General features: G+C 38.1%; 2 protein-coding genes across 4 annotated transcripts in view; one reads left to right on the top strand and one right to left on the bottom strand.

The window, feature by feature from the left end:
• XRN2 (5'-3' exoribonuclease 2) overlaps positions 1 to 14,514 on the top strand; it is a 52,476-nt gene extending 37,962 nt beyond the window's left edge. The window contains exons 21-30 of one of the 2 annotated variants that reach the window (XM_075596235.1): positions 439 to 522; positions 1,059 to 1,156; positions 1,434 to 1,513; positions 2,652 to 2,708; positions 2,934 to 3,002; positions 3,114 to 3,248; positions 6,317 to 6,450; positions 8,902 to 8,980; positions 10,976 to 11,093; positions 11,615 to 14,514. In XM_075596235.1, the coding sequence (XP_075452350.1) occupies positions 439 to 522; positions 1,059 to 1,156; positions 1,434 to 1,513; positions 2,652 to 2,708; positions 2,934 to 3,002; positions 3,114 to 3,248; positions 6,317 to 6,450; positions 8,902 to 8,980; positions 10,976 to 11,093; positions 11,615 to 11,677 (917 nt within the window). In that variant the 3' untranslated portion in view covers positions 11,678 to 14,514. The remainder of the gene's footprint in view (positions 1 to 438; positions 523 to 1,058; positions 1,157 to 1,433; positions 1,514 to 2,651; positions 2,709 to 2,933; positions 3,003 to 3,113; positions 3,249 to 6,316; positions 6,451 to 8,901; positions 8,981 to 10,975; positions 11,094 to 11,614) is intronic. The other variant, XM_075596236.1, reaches the window with a different exon arrangement.
• A 3,471-nt stretch (positions 14,515 to 17,985) lies between these two features.
• On the bottom strand, positions 17,986 to 19,265 carry NKX2-4 (NK2 homeobox 4). 2 transcript variants are annotated; one of them, XM_075594747.1, is made up of 3 exons: positions 18,896 to 19,265; positions 18,193 to 18,650; positions 17,986 to 18,126 (listed from the first exon to the last, which is right to left on the bottom strand). In XM_075594747.1, the coding sequence occupies exons 1-3, from the start codon at positions 19,263 to 19,265 to the stop codon at positions 17,986 to 17,988; spliced, it is 969 nt and encodes a 322-aa protein (XP_075450862.1). The 2 variants fall into 2 exon arrangements, with proteins under 2 accessions (XP_075450862.1, XP_075450861.1); XM_075594746.1 differs by having other exon boundaries at positions 17,986 to 18,650.
• Positions 19,266 to 20,619: the final 1,354 nt, after the last annotated feature.

Raw genomic sequence — 20,619 nt, 5'->3', positions numbered from 1 at the left:
GGGGGGCGGGCCAGTGACGTCATGGAGCTGGTTCACCCTCATTGGGCGAACCACTCACGTGACCGGCACTGCGCTCCCGTGAGCGCTCAAACGAAAAAAAAGTGTTAACAGATACGCCTCCGCACACGTACGCGAGCCCCTGCTAAAGCCGCTCTCATTGCGGCTGCAGGGGCTCACTAGAAAGTGTCAGCGCGCCTCAGCACGGGTCAGCAGCTAAGCGCTGACCCTGGACTCGGCCTTAGAGGACATTTTTGGGGGGAGGGGGGAGAAAGAGGGCTTGTTTTTTAATATCCTCTCTGAAAGTACTTTAGTTGTAGCAATAAAGTATTACTTTAATTTAAGACTTTGTAAAGTTGCCCTGCTCTGTAAAAAAACTTGATCAGTCTGCTGCTTTCCTTTTTGTCCCCTAATTATTTGAATGCTTCCTTTCCCTTTCAGGTGTTGCTCTGTTGCCATTTGTTGATGAGCGACGTCTAAGAGCTGCTTTGGAAGAGGTTTACCCTGACCTTACTCCTGATGAAGGTAAAAAATTATGATTGTCGTCCGTGTTGTCTGCTTAATCACTTGGTTTTTACCATTAGCCTACTCATAGCTCATGCTCTGCTATGCTGCAAATTAACAAGATATAATGGTTGGCCGCTATTCATTGCCTTTGAACAAATCTGTAACCCTTTTGCTTTGTAGATGATTTAATTGCAGTAAATTGAATGATCCTTGATACAAAAATTGAGCTGTTGCTAGCAGAAAGTAGAATAGAACTACTGTGGCTAAAAACTTGTTAGTTGAAATCTCATTGGTGGATTTATTGTGAAAATTAAATGATCGTTTTGTACAAGGAAGCCTTTCTTTCTTTGCGCCTGATAAAGCGGAATGCCAAATACAAATAGTGGTGATTGTAAAAGTATAAATGCTTTATGAAAGCATAAGTAATGGATACGGTTGTTTGGATTATGCCTGGATGAAATAGATGGCAGCTGTTAAACAGGTGGGCTTTTCAGGTGGGCTATTTCTGGGTTTGTATTAAAAGGTCTCTCTCCTTTCTATACTTTCTGTACTAGCAAGAAGAAATAGTCTCGGAGGGGATCATTTATTTGTTGGGAAACATCATCCCCTAACCGACTTCATACACGAACTTTACAAGACAGATACTACAGAGGTACGTCATTGACGCATTTTCTTACTTTGCATCAGAGCTTCATGAATCTGCCCCAGGGTAGGTAACCAAGTTACCTTCCATAAGCTTGAATGGCAGTTACGTCAGATCGTGGTGCGATACATTGCATGCGGCGAGCTTGATTTAATCTGCCTCAGCCTCTCTACAGCCTGTGTTGCATCAGTGAATAAAGCCTTCCCTTGTAAGAATTGACGTGCTTTTTGGGAAAGGTGTTGGTATAAGCGTGCATTGCTTAAAATAAAGTAACTTCTTTTTGCAGCAAATGGATATTCCCCCGGAGTTGTGCCATGGAATCCAGGGGAAACTTCAAACTAATGAGGGAGCTGTTATTCCTAACCAGTAAGTAAACATTGTTAATGCTTTGTCTAAGTTTGACCTGTGACCTTAACTGTGAATTAGATTGGTCATAAATATTTTGCTACAAAACTAGGCTGCAGTTTCTGCTAATGTCTGACTGGGGAAAGATGTAGTAACCTCCAGTACGGGTATCGCTGTGTTAACTGCCATTCATGGTTAAACACCCAGCATTCTTTAGCTCTGAAAGATGTGACCAATAACAAAAATAAGGGTAAGGAGCATGCCTGTTCATTGAAAGTATTAGGATAAAAGCAATTAAATGATCTCTGTTCCTCTTCCTCAGTTATGGTCCATAGTGGCAAATACCCATGCTCTAAATGCATTTAAGATAGTCAGATATTCCCAAAGTTCCAACTAGGCTGTTTTGCCTCACCCCATTGATCACACAGTTGGTGCACATCTCCTCCCTTTCAGAACCAAACTGAAGAATGGGGGGCAAGTTGAGTGAAGGTCCAACTCAACAAGCAGTGGCAAGCCCTCCAGTTACAATGTTCATAAATGCTTAATTTGGTTATAAATGATTTAAAGGCTTGCTGACATTACTACGGTTTTTGTTAACTTTGTAGTCCTTTTCATGTGCATCCCATCCAAGCACTGTAAAGCAGGGGTGCGCAAACTTCTTGAGCTGCGCCCCCCCTACCCGGCAGCCGCACCGTACGTGCCCCACCCCCCCCTCCTCTCCAATGACTGCGTCAAATGAAGTTGCGGGTCATGTCACGTGACCCCACCGTGTCATTTGACACTCGTTGCCATGGCGCGTCACATCACATGACCCCCGCCGCGTTGCCGAAGACCTGGCAGAGAGCAGGTAATGAAGTTGGAGGCCTCACGCCTCCCCCGGCATTTAATTTAAATGCCGTGGGGAAGAGTGTGGGGCCTCTGTAATCGCCACGCACCCCTGCTCTAGAGTAAGCATTGTATCAACATGTTGCACTTATTATTAAGATATTTTTTTCCCTTTTCCTTGTTTGTGTGCTCTCTTTCAAACCTAAGTGTGTCTTAAAACAAGAATTGTGCATTAGAAACGCTGGCAATTTCCTTAAGATTTGCAATACATTTTCTTTTCGATATTCAAATGATCATTTTTTTTAATTAAGCTTTTTTTTTTTTTTTTTTTTAGGATTGTGTATTCTCCTGTTCCAATGTTACGGGATCTGTCACAGAATTATGCTATTAGGTAAGTATTTTTCAGTGTAGTGTAACTGTATTTTGATTTTACCATTTTATTGTTGAGGTAAAGTTCATTGTCTAACATTGTGGCCATATTTTTTTGTTTATACAGGGTGTCCATAAATAATTCACGCCATTATAAGCCTTAATAAATTCATTATAGGAGCCATCTTAAAACGGTTTTGTATACTGTCAGATTCTTAATCTTGTTTCTTAATTTCTGTCTTTTTAGCATAAAGTTTAGAGATCCACAGCATGAAGAGGGTTATGTTTTTAAAGCAGTGCTTTTAGCAGGTGCAAAGTAAGTCTGCCTTTATATTATCATTCACTGTTCGATGCATCTGTGATTTTAAAGGGCAATTCAAGGGTGTGTTATGGATAAGAATTGACCATACTTTTTTGTTTTATGTAGAAAGCCAGCAATAACATTAAAACCTGGGGACTTTGAGAGAACGAACAACAATGGAAGACCATGGAGGCCACAGCCTGGCTTCAATCAGAACAGAAAACAGGTTCACCTGGATTCCTCCGCCTTCAGAACATTAGGGTACGTGACACTTCAATTCATTTCAGTTAATTCCTTTCATATTTTCTCAGTCTTGTATTAAGGGCATCCCCAACTGAAACTTGATACAACCATTTAATAGCCGTTTTGTATTAGGCATGTGGTCAAAATGGAAAGTGAAGGCAATTTAAGAAAAATAATTGATCTGACCAACTACGTGTTGTGGTAATGGGCACATATATCCCTGCATGCTCTAACCCCTGCACCCACCACATCATATCTCTATATATGTCAAAAGGAGTGCTACGGGGTGTGACCATATGTATACAACAAAATACAAATACCCAATGCTACATCTAATATGACAACAAAATACAGTTAAATACTTGAATGGTCACTGCATGACCACTATGCAGGTCTTAACACCACTTGTGAGTATTCTCATTTACCAGATATATTAGGGAAGTGAGAATACTCACAGGTACTGTTAGGACCTGCATAGTGGTCATGCTGTGACGTGGCTGCAGGCTAAGAACGCTTTGGCGAAAGGGTTTAACTAAATTACCCTTTCTTATTTTTTGGCATATTGGCTATTTTTGTCTTGTTTTAATGGTAGAGATGTCCTATATTTTTGATTGAGCAGGTTCCATTGACTGAACATTGATTTTAGTGACCGATTTATCCAGGTTTGCATGGTGAATGAGTGAATGAAGCTAGTTATTCACATGTTATGTCTAAAATAAGATGGCACTAGAGAACCACTATCGCTATACTAGAAGCGTTGCACGTGAGTAAGAATAAGAGAAATAACTTTCACAGATGTGTTCTGAGAATCTATTTGCCAGTAAAATGAAAATACACTCCAACAAGATAAACAATACTTCTGGTGATACTGCGGATACCATGTCCCATATCCCCATCTTATCTCTTAGCCAACACCGTGGAAAATAGTATATATTATGGAACAGGGAAGACTTAAGAGATAAAACCTATATTGAGTCTCAAGCAGAAACGCTGCCACAAATCTCAAAACAAACACAAATTAAATGCCAGGATTTATCCAATCATATGGGAAATCAAATGTTAAGTAATGGGTGGGGGGTGCTATTGGGGGGCACGCTATGTTTCAGGCAATGTCCCTGTTCCCACACCTCTGTGGTACGTCCCTCATAAGAGTCCTCTGGCTCATCCAAAAAGCAAATGCTCAATTCCAGCAGCTCACGGTATTTGAGTGAGGCTATCTAGGTGCGGGTGGTGTCACTAGTGCCTGCCGCAGAGGCTGTTTGTGGCCTATGGGGAGACGCGACACGGAGGCATGGCTGTGACATCACAGCGCTGGTTAGCCCTCATTGGCTGAACTGCTTACGTGACCCTGCCGTCTGGCGACAATCATTTTGTCTGCTGCGCGGCCGTGCACTCTATGGCCTGCCTCAGAGGCACAACCTTTTGTTAACGCCATGTACGCAGTCGCACCAAGCATGGACGCGGCCTAAGGCATACACTGCATCTGAAACGTATCTGTGGAAATCGCCACGAGCGTCCGTCGGGGTCCAGTGATCCATGTAAAGTGACCCACTTACCAGGAGTACTGGACTCGGGTAGACGCTCTGATTGAGCATTTGCTTTTGGGATGAGCCAAAGAATGCTCTTGGGAAGTACAGAAGAGGTTGGAACAGGTACGAAGGGCCTTAGTGCCCAAAACATAGCTCCCTTTATTGTACATTTGTTTTCCCATATGATTTGTATGTGTCCTGGCATTTGTTTATTTTGAGGTTTGTAGCGGTGTTTTGAGCTGATGACCCTCAGGGCCGTGTGTGTGTGTCTTTAATAAATTGTTTATTAACATTGTATACACAGTCGCTCGCTCACATATTTCAGCGGCGGTAGCAGCGCAAATTCTTTATTTTCTTCATCTTCCCCCTGTCGGCCGGTTCCACGCACACTGCCTGCGCGTGCCACCATTATGGAAAGGCTGACTAACCTCAGGGCATAGAACAGCCCTTAGCAACAGAGAACCCTTAAAAGATGAAACATTGTATTTCCCACTGGGTTGGCTCAGAGATGAGGTTATGGGACTGTTTCCAGCGTTTCACCAGAAGTATTTATCTTCTATCGGAGTGTGTTTGCAAATCATTTTTTTTTCTCTGTACACTTGGGTAAAAGGTACAAATTTAGAGTGCTGTGGATACCATTTTATTATAAATGGTTGTTTTGTTTAAGAATTGCACACAGGTACAGAATTGGTTATTACATGCTGGTTGTGTCTTCAGCTTTTACAGTACAAATACAAGGAAGACATTTTATTTATTTTTTTGCCCCCTATATTTGTATTGGTTTATTTTGCATGTTTTAACCCATTTGTGTCAACTGAAAACCACTTTTACTGGTTAACAATATGCAAATTAATCTTTATGCAAATTAGTGATGCACTGTTTTTAATGGCGCTATATTTGGGATTTGAAAGTTTTGAATAATGCATCGTTCAAATTTTTAGCATTTAAGCTGGTGCACTAATTGTAGGTGTATTAAAAACGTGAATGTAACATACATCCAACAAATTATTTTTTAGATTTTAATATCTGAATTGTTTTTATTTCACATTTGGGGACTATGGGGTAGAGCCAACACTGATGAACACCCCCTCATTCAATGATTAGGTTGTCAGATTTCAGCACATGCCATATGACCAAAAGTACACGGGTGGGAAAAAATAACCAAACAACCCTAGCTTTCAGTGTTTTTGGAACCGCTAGGACAACTAAATAGAAATGTCATTATTTTGAGTACAGCATCAATCACCTTGTTTTACCTTTAATAAACATACTTCTGTGTCTAGTTCTGTTAAGTATTTATGGCCATCTCCTAATATGTAAATTGGAAATAATTGTTGGAACAAATAATTACTCAAAGTAACTGTAAAATAACTCGCCCAGTCTCAGCACAACGGTTTAAGCGTAATCTTGGTTTTAATATATAGAAATAAGACGTGAACTTTCTGTATATTAATATTCTGTTTCACCGAGGATAGTTTTGTTGCGCTTTCCTTTCTAACATGTGATAGTGTCACTTTGTTTGAGTGCTGCGGGTTATATTGATTGTTCCTTTTTCAGCCATGCCATGTCACAGAACAGAGGCTCTTCTAGAAGTGGACTTTATGGGAACGCTCCCCCACCTGGGTCCTACAACCCTGTAAATGCATACAGAATGCCTGTCAGGCAGCCCCAGATCCCAAATCTGCTGTCAAGTAAGTTGTTCCTGTTTTTTGTTTAATAGTTTCGACATATTGTACGTCTGATATTGAGAGCTTGAGCTTTATATTGCTCTATATTTTAAAAGTGCATTCATGCCTTTTCTGACAAACGTTCTGTAGTTTTTTTTTTTTTTTGTTCTTGCACTAATTGTAAAGAGCAATATATGGCTAGATAATTTTTGTTTTTTTCACGCTGCCACCGTGGCTATAATAGCAAGTGGCTTGGTCCCTAATTACTGGGACTTGAAAGTAGTTTCAGCACTTTTTGCTCGGTTAGAAACTGGCCCCCAGGTAACCTTGGAGCATGTGTATTGAATCAGATATTTTGTGTGGTACTATTTGGGATTTGACTTTTTTCATTTTAAAGCCCTTAAAAAATACCTTGACTTATGAAAGCATGACAACCAGGAGGGCTTTATTTGCATCTTGGATATTGTATGACTGCATCTTAAAATATAACCATTCATGCTTAATTTCCTCCTCTCAGTCCAAGTAATGTATTGTAAGCCACTTCAGCAATGAAGCTGTTATGGGTTGGAATTTGTCGGCGCTGTATTAGAGTATCCAGTGCATTATTGGTTCACTTTTTGTGGAGCTACAAGGATTTGAGCTCATAGGACAGCTGCATATGCCTGCAAATAGACATATTAATGGAAATTGCATTGCTCTGGCAGCTGTCCAGAATGACAACTAGATTGCAGAATAGCGGAGCCTTGAAGGGAAGACGCACAAAAAATGGATTTTGGATGTTTACAGAAAACACTGTAATACATGCGCAAAGTAACATTTCTATGGAAAAGGGCGATGCGGTCAATCACACTGCCACCTCTTTCAAGTGTCTGTTGTGGGTGTTTCTGCTTTTCCTTGATTTGACATTGATGTACCAATTTTCAGTTGATGAATAATTGTCTATATGCTGATAACTTGAAGGAGTCAAGTACAGTCTGGCAGCACTCTGGCTTGCATAAACCAAATATGCCATTCACGCAGTGTATCTGATTTATGACTTTCTCCCATTGCAGTCAGTAAACTTGTCAATTAGCTGAGTCGGAAAGTGATTTTGATTAGTGCAATCAGTAAACACGAGGTCTTGTCTTTGATTGCCTGACTGATTAGGTAAATAGTCACTTAAGTAGCTATTCGAGCATTTAGTTTATGGTTTTATGCGGTCGGCTTTAAAATCAAAGTACAGATTTGTATATATTTTTTTACATTTCTATACATTTTTTTTTTTTCTAAGTGCCATTCAGTTTCATCAGGTGCGTTTTGATCTTGTGCCAGACCTTGGTAAATACATCACAATGAGATCATGTTGAGGTTTATTGCAGTATTAATAGTATGTAAGTATTTCTACTCCTGAATATTTAAGTGTACAGCGTGTCCAAAGTAATCTATATGTAATGGTATGCACTCCAGTCTCTGTACATCTTGGACTTCATTTTTGGCAACAAAACTGCTGATTACTTTGGTATTTAAATGGTCTTTCGTTTACTTTGTATCATTTGTTATTTTGTATGATGTGAATAATTAGGATCATTATATCACATCCCATTTAATGCTTCTGCTGCACATCATATTTTATATTGCGTGCATGTACCCAGAAGCCTCGGTTCACGTTCCTGGAACAAGCTGTAATGCCCTTTGTGTAAAAAGGACTTGTGGAGATGTTGTTGTGCTCTGTACTTTTGGATTTCAATTTTTGCAGTCTGTTATTTAGGTCCAAAACTCAATAGATCATTTAGAAAGGGGAGAAGAAACCACTCTCAGACCTGCTTTTTATAATTAGGTCTCACTTAAGCAGTGTTGATGATCTCGCAGGAGCCCAAAGAATGGTACGGTACACCATTTGAGTGTTGTGTACTGAATGGGTATCTATTGATTAGAAGCCTTTCATGCTGTGTACTGGTCAATCTTGTTTAGAAGAACAGCATCCATCTAATTGCTTGTTTTTGTTATTGCAGTGTTGCTAATGTAGCTTTGTAGGAAACAAAGGAGCGAGTGGGTGGTCATTTATCGCACACTTTCTTCTGGAGGTAGAGGCTGCTTCTGAATCAGATATTCCTACGTCCTGTGTTTCTTAAATTGTTAGGCCATGTAATTCCATTTTTCATAAGGTACAAAACTTGAAATTATCTACATTGCGGTTGATAACATAACATTTCCGTTGTGTGGAAGTTCATTTTAAGTTGATACAACTAGCTCTGAGCTGCAGTTGATGAGTATTGTGAAGCTTTGTGTACTTTCTGAATGACAATGTTAACCTTAAATGTCCCCTATTTAATGTTTTCAGGTAAACACATTTGCACAGGTGTTTTTATTGTTTTTTTACACATTGGTCAGTCAGACACCTTGTGAGCATACCCTGAATATATAATACACAATACTTTCATCTATTAATTTCATGTTGAAGGCTTCATGTTGCTATTTTTTTATTTTTTTAACAAGGTTTCTTAATTCCTGTAGATTTGAGGCCACAAAACCAGTGGCAAAATCGTCCCCCTCTCTTTAGTCAGCCACCACAACGGTAAGATATTGATCTGCATTAAAGAGTTTGTTTATTTCTAAGCAGTTTGTTGTTTGAATGTGGCTACCTAATATGACATTTGATGTTTGAAGCCTAAGAATCTGTTAAACATGTTTCTCTTTAAAATTACTTTTTAAATTTACTTTTCAATTCCTGCAATTACATCCCCATTTCCTTCACCTTTGCCTCAAGATTATATTTACACTATAAAACTGGGCAAGATGTGTGTTTCTGCATTCAGTTTTAGGACATGCTAAACCCATTTTCTTTTTAGGTCTGTTGTGAAGCTTAATGAGGCATAACTAATAAAGTTCCACTATTCTCACATTTATGCTGGAACTGCAGCTTTAGCACAGACCAGCCATTGATTCTTGCTACAAACCTCTTGAAGTCCTAATCAGCTTCTTTGGTACAACTTTTTCAGGCCTGACAAGCCTATTGTAGGGCAGTGTCACTGTAGGGCAGTAGTTATTAAATGCCACTGAAAACCGTTTCTTTAACTACTTCAGACTGAACTGAATTAAAAGCAGAAGGGACTTTGAGTGGGATTATGGAATCCACAGACTAATAAGTACCATGCTATAGAAAGAATGTGACATGGTTTAGTAATAAGGGATGTTATACATATGTTCACTAACAAAACACAGAAGTTTCCAAAGTTTACAAGTTTGTTGCATTTGCTAGATATGATTAGGCATTTAAGCAGTGACAGATTTGGTTGTAGGGAGCGGGAGATGATAAAATTACATGTTTTCGCACTGTTCATCACATTATATTCTATAAAACCATAGCTGGTTTCAATCTTTGACCAGACCTTGATTTTATACTCTGCTTTATCTTGAGTATTCAATGGCTGTAGTTGGAATCGGTCGTCAGTCTGTATAACGAAAATTGTTAATACTGACGCATATTTAAGTGTCTCTACATGTGTTTATTCAACAGTGTAGGTTAAATGTCTCCAATATAAACAGGCTTTTTTCCAAGCTGAGGAAATTTCACTAACCTTTATCTACAGGTTCTTTTCCCTTCCTATAAATTTGGAAGGCGTTGGGCATTTGAGAATTCACACTGGTTCGAGGGTTTAATATACTCTAGCAAGTAGTGTGTTTTATTACTTTTTAAAATGTGCTTCTCGAAGGGAAAATTTCCGCAAAAAGCGCAATAAAAGATGTGAAATATGGTGCATACATATGAACGTACGGTGATGTGAAAAAGCAGGTGCTAATCTGAAAATGTTGCACTTTAATTGCTAATCATTATTTACTGCATAGAAAATACATGTACATACACACACCTGTATGCTTAGGAGGCAATTTAGCGCACTGTTGCTGGTTCATGTTTGTTTAGGATATTAGAATTGAATTGATATATTGAGGCAATTAAAACATTTGTTGCTGTTGGTAATATGGAATGGCAATCTAGATTATAATAGATGTTGAATTTGTGTTCCCATATAAACTGTATACCAAATATCAGTCTACGCCAATTAGTGCTGATGTTGCTAGGTCACCACGGTCAATTGAAAACGGCATCAATAGAACTTGAAAAGGTTTCTTCCTGATCAGACCTTCTGACATATTGCACAGGATAATGGATGGGAAAAAAGACAAGGCCCCTACCCTAGATTCAAAATTCTTTTCTGCAAGAATTAAATTGCAATCTGCAATTAACTAGAAAGAATAGTGAGCCTAAGAAGTCTGGACTTTCAGCAAAGAAAGCATTCTCCCGTGTTGCATAGGTTTACTCTGTGGATAACGTATTTGACTAGCACTGGCTTTTTCCACTATTTCCAAACCTATATTTTTGTTCACTAGAAATTGAAAGCTTTTATCTTAGTTTTTGTTTGAACGGTTTATTTCAAACAAATCTCAATCTACAGATGTCACAGTATCACTCTGGAGCCATACATGACTTTTAGTATTGCTTGCATCAATTCGGGTGAATTTTTTATTTTTTTTGCTCCTGATTCCATTGCATACTTCTTATTTTCAACAGAAATTTTGGACTGATTCCGACCCCAAATCCTGCGTTCCTACAGAACCAGCAACTTGGACAGGGAGGACCGAGTAACTATTATCAAAGACGTGATACCCGTTCAGACCAGAGTAGACAGGTAAATAGGAAGTGCTTACTTCTGCATCATATGTCTGCAATTGATGTTAATTGTTGTGAAATATTGTGTGTTTCTAATATAGGGCGAAAAGAGCCTTTGAGCCGTTTTTCTTGCATGTTAAAATTAAAACATTATATATCCCAGTTAAACAATTAAAACAATTCAGCTAACGCTTTACAAGTCTGATATGACTGTGATAAAATGATCATTCTTAACCAGCAGTTTTAAACCACCCCAGAGCAGATCATTTTGCACCTGTTTTGGATGATGGTTTTCTTTGTCTCTTACCAAGTCTAAAAGTATTTATTAGAAAACAACATTGAGATGTTATCCAAATTGCTGTGTTTCTTTAACCTAAAGTATGTTCAGTACATCTGTAAACATTAACTTGTGATTAGTTTATTCCAGGGTAGTAGCTTTTGTTATGGGAGCATTGTTACAGTTCAGCTAGTCTGAATAAAGTGGCGGTCTTCTTTCCATACCTAATCCAATAAACAAACTCTAATTTTGTGTGTTTACAGGGATACAACTCCGGAAGGTCTTTTCAACTGCCACCTCCCTCTGGAAGATACAACTGGAAATAAACTGTTTTTAATGGAAACATCTTTATAAAACACATGCCGGTGGATATGTTATGCCAGAGAATGTATCTGGTTTTTAAATTTTGTTTTAATCCCTTTCATTTATAGCAGTATACAAATGTGCTTTTTTTTAACAAAAAAAAAAAACTTGTGATTGTAGAATGCATTTCTGTTGCAAATGGTTATTTTGTAAGTTGATATTTGGTTGTCATTCAACTTCTATACAACACTTGCATTTGTTCCACATTTTTAGTGGCACAAGCTGCCTGCTAGTGTTTGAAAATAGATTGCTAATGAATTAAACTTTCTGATGCCGGATGTCCAGTAGCACCTAAGTGCCACTGGACTTTCGGGATTGCGACCATATGATCACTTCAGTAATGATCACTTAATGTAACGACCCTCCTAGTCCCAGTGACTGGAATGGAAGTGGAAGTGGAAGGGACATCCAGCGCTTGGGGCCCCATCAGCCCCTAGAAAGCGATGTACCCAGTATGTCATAAGGGTCCCTGGCATGCAGACCCTCACGATTAACTGGGTATGTCAAAATGGAAGTGAAAGGGTCAACTTTTAGAAGTTTTAAAGCCTCTGATGTCTGCAATATTTTGGGAAAAGATGCATCTTTATTCTTTGAAGGCAGTTTCATTGTTGTCTATTGTATTTTTTTTTTCTCCAGGAATTGTTTTATAAAGAGATCTCGACATTATACCACGCATTGCTCTTGTGTGTTTATTTTTCCTAACTTCCAGCTTTTATGGCGTTGCAGAATTTTTTTTTTTTTTTTTTAATTTCACAACTGGTTTCTTAGAAATATTTAAACACTCATACATGGTTTTACTTGCATCCTGTTAAAAATGAAAGGAATATCCTGTGTCTGGGGTCTGCTGAATTCAGGAATATCAGATTTATGTTCATCTGTTTATATAGTAATTATAAAGTACTCAAGTGTCAAACCATGGACAAAACAAAAACAATTCACTTTTTCAGTGTCTGCTATATTTAAGCTATTACACATTGAACTGTCTTTAGTTCACTTTTCTCTGCCTCTTTAACAGTATGTTGGCTGTGAGTATTTTTATAAACTGCATTGGTCATTTCGTTTTTATCACCACATTATCCAGAATTTTTCTCTGTGACTGGGTGTCCTAAACTTTTTTCTTTCTGGGGGAAAAAACCCCTAAAACCTTTAAAGGTGCCAGCACTTATTACTGCAACTTAGAATTGTTGCTTTATTTTTTTGCTAGTCAACTCAACTAATCTTTGACAAAAAAGGGAAAAAGTAGTATTTGTTATTTCAGATATCTACAAAACAATGCAAGTCAGGATCTTCTGAAGATGTTCAGTCAATCCCCCTACAATGTTACCCTTAAAGTAGATCTAGCTTAAAAAAAGTAAATGACCCCAATAGTATAGGGATCATTGATAGTTTGTTTTATTTTCCTTTTTGTTTTATCTAGCTTAGAGTAAATGATGACTAGATAGTAATATGATGCAACATCCACAGAGATCCCTGAGGCTCCTACAGAACTACATCACTGAATAAAAGGGATTGAAACCTGTAACAAGCCTACACTTTTGTAGGGCTGCTGTGTTAAGTAGAAGTCAGCGCTGTTGTAGATTCCCAAAGTGTGTTATGTATTTGTAGTTTCATCTTAGTCACCAATAGTGGAGAAAAAAGACCAAAATTGCTCTGAATGGCTCTCCAGTAATCCAAATGTTAAACACAGCAGTCTAAACTATGATAACTACTGTCTGTTTCCATCATTAAATCTAAATAACATTTAGGGATGCATGGTTTTTATGTAGTGTATGTTATATTTTGCATTTGTGTTTTCACAAAATCACCTAGGTATTTGTACAATCTTTTGCTAAAAGGCTCGTTTTCAGGAAATGCCCACGTTCATTTGAAAATAAAGTAGTCTCTACACCTATAGGAAGTATCACAATTACCAAGATTAAATGGAACCTGTTGAAGCAGAACAATAAATGATTTTCTTGTGCTTTCCTTAGAGTAAAACCTATTCTGTTTCTGAATCATGTCGGATAGAATATACAATTCATGCTGTACTGAATTGGTTATGGATTAAACATTCACCGGCTCTAATCGAAATTCCCTGTTGGTCTATATAGGTGTTTTAAAACTTCGATTTTAAATAAAATAATGGATCAAAGGCAGGAGATATTTTTCACTTTTAATCGATGAGAAATTAACCAGATCTGCTGGATCACTTAATACACATGGCTGTACAGCACAGATATATTTTCCCTTGGAATATCAACAAACCTATGATCTAGTTTATTTGAGGGGAATAGACAAACCGCTGGAACATTTATTTCATTTTCTGCCCCAGATCAGCACTTCTCTACAGGGTTGGATGCCCCACCATAAGAAGGCAAACTACCCCAATAGGTCGTTGTGTATAAATGGCCTCAATGTATACAAGCAAACATGTTTTATGGCTAAATGTTGTATTAATGCTGAACTAATTAACTGTTTTAGGGGATAGCTTGTGGGGGTTTTTTTTTTTGCCGATGTGAAATATACAGAAACATGCATAGATGTATTAAAGGGTGTGACTTTGTATACATGTCTATATGTATGTAAATGTGTATTTTAAGCACATCTCCCAGCTTTTACAATAAATGTACCCCCTTTATAGCGTGTCATGCAAATAAATTGAAAGCTTACATACTTTGTTACACTATATCTTTTTATATCCATCGGCAGTAGTTTTTTTTGTTTTTATAGATAAGACGCATCTAAAACGAAACTGTACTGGATGTCATGTCACTTTTTCCAGCAATGTATTTCTTCCAAAATAAAATAGTTGTTAAGGTTACAGGACATAATTGTAGTTATTCTTTGTGTTTCAATCCCCACTGTCTGCAATGGTATAGCATTATTCTTAACGCATTTAAAGAAACGCTATGCCTATTATAGCCATAGTATTATGGATCGGTTTGCACAAGTTGAAAAGTGCATCTTATATAAACCGACCCTTATTAAAATCCATGTGGAAGAGGTGAGGGGGTTGGTGTTTATGGTAAATACACGATCAATATCTGCAATACAAATGTGTGCATCAATTAGTCTGAGATCTTGACATTTTATATATAAAACTGGTCACAAGAACTTTTATTAATTGTGTTTCTGCTTGAAACGTTTTACAACAATACAATTCCCCCCCCCCCCCCCCCCCCCAATTCAACGGAGGCGCTAGATTTTGAAGGTGGTCCTGTTCCCTTCCCACAAACCTGGATTTTGGTGTCTACAACGCTGGCAAATAATACTCTTATCCATGGGCTCGATTTTCAGTGTAGATTTAAAACGGCACAAGCTTCTAGATTAATTTATTGTAATTTATTTTTCACGTTAACCCTTGTACATTGAGATATTAATAGTTTTATTCATTTACAATTTGTAGGCTATTTATGTAGCAAATCCATGCACATTGCCATCATTAAGCGAATCGCGTGCACGTTAAAGGTAAAATGACAGATTTACCTGTCAGATTAATACATTTTGTAGATGGAAATCAAAACTCAAAAGGATAGAAATGAAGGTAGTATATTGCAGTGGATTTATTGAAAACAAAATATAATGAAATTGGGGAAGATCACAGGTTCCAAATGTAAAATTGTCTCAAAGCCGAGTATCTGAAATGCAGAATATTGGTCTTCCCTAAAACATATGCTCGTTTAGCAGAAGGTCAGCACTTCATTATACCTGCAATGCAAGTCATTTCAATAAGTTTTTTATGTATGAAACTTAGTAATGACGCCGGGTGCTTTTTATGTGCCCCAGTTAAATTCAGATTGATGCCATTTTTGTTTTGACATATAAGTGAAGATATTCAGTAAAATGATGCCTATGATTGTATTTTAATTAACGAAATGGGAGAAATGTACCTGTTCATCCCCTGTCCTTTTTGTGTGGCTCCCACAGCTTAGTTGAATTAAAAAATAAACAAGTGACAATGAAGTCCCTTGGTCTTCTGGACATTGTAATATCCTCAGACTTAGGTTATTAGTGGGAGCTCTGAGATGCTGCTGAACTTTAAGGTGGCTTTGTCCTCCCCCCATTCCCCCCCGGCCCAAGTACTCTTTCTGGCTTGTTCAATGTAGGGACACTTATCCTCCTCTTCAGTTAATGAGTTTCACCTAGTCTGCACATTCGTATGCTTATTGCAGATTTGAACTGCAAAGCTTATAGAAATGTTTCTTCTCAAAAGCAACAAAGGTCCACTACTTCAATGCATCTAATACAACGTTCAGATTGTAACACAGGAATGTGTTTGCATGCATTATTAGTTTACATCAATAATGCCAAGAACAAGCTTTCTGTATCCCAAACATAACTAGCATTCACCTTAAAGCATGATTCGTAAAATCTAACAATTTAATTTACAGGTCAACAAAATGGTACTCCTTTTATTTCTTGTTACATTCAAATGTTGTGGGGGGAGTTGCAATCGAAGACGTGTATATATCCTATAAAAAGTGTTTATCTTGAATGTGTACATTTTTTCCTAATGTCAAAATGTTTGTTTTTAATTATTATTATGTGCAAGACTTCTTATTACTGTATCTTATATTGGGAGAGTGCATTGGGATTCCTTTGCGCGGCTGTACTTGTTAAAATTATTTTAAAGATGGTAGTGTAACAAAAATCACTGAAGTGAGAATTAAAATACAATTTGTCTCCAAACTTAAAGTTACTGTCGCAAACTGCTTGTGCTTATGAAACTAACAAAGTTTGCATGAAAAATATCTATATGTGAACGCAGACTTAAATAGATTAACAAGACAAAAATAAGTTAAACATTAACTTAAACCAGATCGATGCTCTTCTTTGTAATGAAATGTTTCCAATTTTAAAACCCTAAAAATGTATAAAAAATGGATAGACAAATGTTAACCATTTTTAAAGAGAACCTTGTTGACTTACTTTATTTTAGTTCATTAAATTGTACAATAGTTTATATATGAATACTGTTCAGTATTGACTTCCGTGTTTTTCCCTAGGTAGTTTGTTTTTTTAACTAAGTACCAAACGTATACGAATTTAAATAAAATGATCTATATGATTTTAAACCTAAAATCAACATGGTTTTTCCAAAAAATTAAAATACAACAAATGTTAAATCTGTTGAGATAAAGGGCGGATTAATGTGGTTGGTAGTCGAGTACACAGTAAAGGTAACATACATTTGTTGCACAGTTTTTAACAGTTTATAAAAAGCTACTTTTGGAAACTGGACTTTAATCTTTATATTTTGTAAGACAACAAATAACTTCTGGCGGTGCATCATATTTCTGATCAATGTCTTGCATGAAATACAAACCTCTATTACAAGCTTTCCGTTCGAGCTACTGTTTGCATGGAGATGGCACCTGCATCATGTATTTGTTAAATAAAATTAGGGTTTTGTTTTACACTTAAATTATTAGAGTATGTCTTTTGTTTAAGCTATATATTGTAAAGCATAGTACTAGCTGTTGTGCTCATTTATATAAACACTTAGGGAATAAGGACAGCATACTAACAAAACATGGTCAGTCATCTCTTGGGGGGGGGTAAAAAAAACCTTGACTTCCATGTAAAGATGCCTTTTTCCTTTTGTAAACTCTCTTTACACAAACCAGTGGCTTTTTTTTTTGTTAAAACCAGTTTCCTGTATATTATTTAAATTGTCACGTTCTGATTGTTTTCCAATCAATCAAAAAATGACGACGAGAACCTCAGTAAAATACTGCAAAGAGTAATTGCATTTCTAAAAAATAAAAAAATACAATATTCATTGACTATTAAACACAAAACAACAACAGAATTTGGAATCCGTCTAAAATTGTTTATGTAGCTGGCAGTCTCTTGAAAACTGAGCTGTCAGTTCAGTAGATTCACGTTGTTAATTTTGTTAAATATTTATACATCACCTAAATAAACAAACAAAAATATAAGGTCGCTTTGAGAGTTATCCAGTTCTTATGTTAAAAATTAGTGTTCTTAAGTTCCGCCGTCTAATGTTGCAACATCTGCAGGTAACCGTGGGTATGTGAAACACATTGGAATCGTCCAGAAGTACAGTTGTCCAAAAATCTTTTACTGTGGCTGCACCACTTCCAGACCTCTTGTCATTTTTTGCAGTCTAAGTAAAGAAATCAAATCTTATAGTAAAGGTCTCTTCCTAACCCCCACAACTCCCCCCCCCCCCCCCCCCCTCAATGCTGTGTGAACCTCCAGTGGAAATATCATGCTGTATGTTCAGCTGATTTTGACCTGCACATGAGTACAGATCCAAAGATGCTCTCTACCACGTTCTGCCATAGAGCATGTTAGGGTTGACCATCCCGTTGCTGTAATCTACACTTGAAGTGTCCATCTGAGCCATGCTGGCAACTTGACTGTGGAGCGACTGGGGACTTGGTGACATTTCTTCTAGATCTGGAGCCTGGCTTAACGAGTTAACCTGTTGATTCTGATGTGGATGGACAGCGTTATTAGAAGAAGAAAGTACCCCATTGGTGCCACTCTGCTGTTGTGGTACTTGTTGATTAGGTGTTGATGTGTTGGAACTGTTTTGGCAGGGCTTTCCATCTTTTACCAACACTGGTACTGCAACACGGCGAGGGGATTGCTGTTGGCACAAATTGCTTTCTTGCTGCAGCTGCTGGGTGACTTTATCCTTAGCCTGTCTTTTCATTTTGTACCTGTGATTTTGAAACCAGATCTTCACTTGGGTGGGAGTGAGGTGGATCATGCTAGCAAGGTGCTCCCTCTCAGGGGCAGACAGATACTTCTGTTGCTTGAACCTCCTTTCCAGTTCATAAACTTGAGCTTGAGAGAAAAGAACTCTTCTTTTTCTTCTAGGGGCAGCATGAAGAGGTGCCATGGATTTAGCAGCTTCTGCTATACCTTGCAAAGTGCCCATGCCAGCCATATTCATGCCAGTCGACGGTCCCATAAATCTAGAAACTGACAAACACGCAATTAGCTTGTTGACACTTCAAGATGTTTATCCAACATTACACTTAACATAAGTTGAGAATTCGTTTCAGAGGACTCCATCAACAATACATATTCCAAGTCACGTGGTGTACCCAACATTATGACAGCTGACTTTATCTTTACCAATATAGGTTCATATAAAATCCACATATATTAAGTAGTTCAAACAACATAGTCTGAGTTATATAGTACACCCAAGATGACATACTTACTTGATGAATACCTGGGGTCTGGGTTGGCACCATACCAGCCTGTGGCTGCAGCGCTATTCCTCATGGTGTCTTGATAAGAAGGTATATCTCCCATGTTGCCAATGCTCCCATTGCAGTATCCTCCCATTGAACCATGTGAGAACTGCGATACGCTGTGTGGCATGTGGTAGGTGGTGGTAACAGTGGCATTGTGGCCCATGGTGTGCTGCTGCATACCTGCCTGGGAGACATGTGTCTGTCGGTATGCTCCCAGAGGAGTGCTGAGGTTTCCAGTGTTGTCCATGCCACCAAATTTCTTGTAGGTCTCTTCAATTGGACTCAGAATGTCAGTCACTGAAAAAGGTGTAGTATGCTTTGGGCTCAACGACATGGTTCAGCAACCAAGCAGGTGAAAAAATGATGAACTGATCAGCCTTGCGTAGTGTCAGTTCTTTCTCCTTGTGGATGTCTACGTAAGAGGGTGATTGGAGGGCGCCTGAGATCCGATTGATCGCCTTAGAGAAGTAGGCGAGCCCTAAGCTCTCTTATCTCGGGTTTATTTTAGCATGTCGCCAGGTTTACAGCAGACACCGAAGTGGGAGGGAAAAGGAGACCTGGGAGGAGCAACATGAAACCAGCAAACAATAGTCATTCACATGTTTCAAACATCATTGAGTAAAGATGCAGTTAGTTTCCCATTGGAAACCATAATGTAGCCAACCCATAAATGCTTGGAAAACAGTTTTTTTCTGGGTTTGATATAGAGCCAGGGTCTCAGGGATATCAATCAAAGTTAGCCCGAGCCACTGAGTCATTTGTATCAACCTGACACCTCACTCAGTCTTAAGACTTCAAGAGAGAGCACAGTTTTCAAAGTTAGCCAGACATTGGTTTTTAACTACAATCCAGATATAAAGGACAGTAGAGGAGCTTCCCATGAAAGGGACAGAAGGGAAGGAGAGCTGTGAAGAAGTACACTGACTGCTATCTTTTATTTCACAGCCATGTCTCATTGGTGCCATCATCTTGCAAGGGAGCACAGGGGTCACTTACAGATCAGCGTAAAGTAGCAAAGCCTAGGGAACGAAACGCAAAGCAACTCCAAATAGTAAGTATTTCCCCATCTCGTGTGGCACCGATGTCATTGCCTAATGTATCAAACACATCATCACGATAATAGTTGTTTTTTGTTGTTGTTGGTGGAAGGTAGGCTTATTTATTCTTGTAATGAAACGAGAAAATGTACGATTAATGATCATATGTTGGAGGTAACAATTTTTTTTGTACCCCTCACTTAATAATAGACATACAAATTAGCTATTACATTTTCTATGGCATTTTTAAAGATTCAACCAGTAATGTAAACTTTTACTCTTAAGGTCTACTTAGAAAACGGCAAATATGTCATTTTGAAAGCCTTCTATATCCATCTTGTATGTTTGATGATGATGATAATGATGGTGAACCTCTTGCATCTTTAAGCGTCCTTTTCTCTTAGACTCCATCCACCTCGAAAGAGATCACATACTTTCTATAAATTGTCGTTTCACTAAAACATTTTGTTGGCCAATGCCTGGCTAATTACCTTAATCTATAACTGTTAGGGCAAATTCCGCAGATTTCTGCAAATGGAGAAAAAGAAAAAAAAAAAAAGACATTTTCCGAAACAGTTAAGGCTTCATTTTCAGACACAGTTTAGGCTTCAGGTTTACATGTCACCGGGACAAAAGAAAACAGAGCAGCCG

This window comes from Ascaphus truei, chromosome 4 (genome assembly GCF_040206685.1).
Source record: "Ascaphus truei isolate aAscTru1 chromosome 4, aAscTru1.hap1, whole genome shotgun sequence".
Lineage (NCBI taxonomy): Eukaryota > Metazoa > Chordata > Amphibia > Anura > Ascaphidae > Ascaphus > Ascaphus truei.
The sequence above is the reverse complement of the archived record's forward strand: the minus strand, read 5'-3'. Positions and strand labels throughout refer to the sequence as shown.

Bases quoted from the DNA above. Each gene is read 5' to 3' on its own strand.
- NKX2-4 (XM_075594746.1), bottom strand. From the start codon at position 19,265: ATGTCGTTGAGCCCAAAGCATACTACACCTTTTTCAGTGACTGACATT. The intron at 18,651-18,895 runs GTAAGTATGTCA...CGTGTTTGTCAG, and splicing joins AGACCCCAGGTATTCATCAA to TTTCTAGATTTATGGGACCG.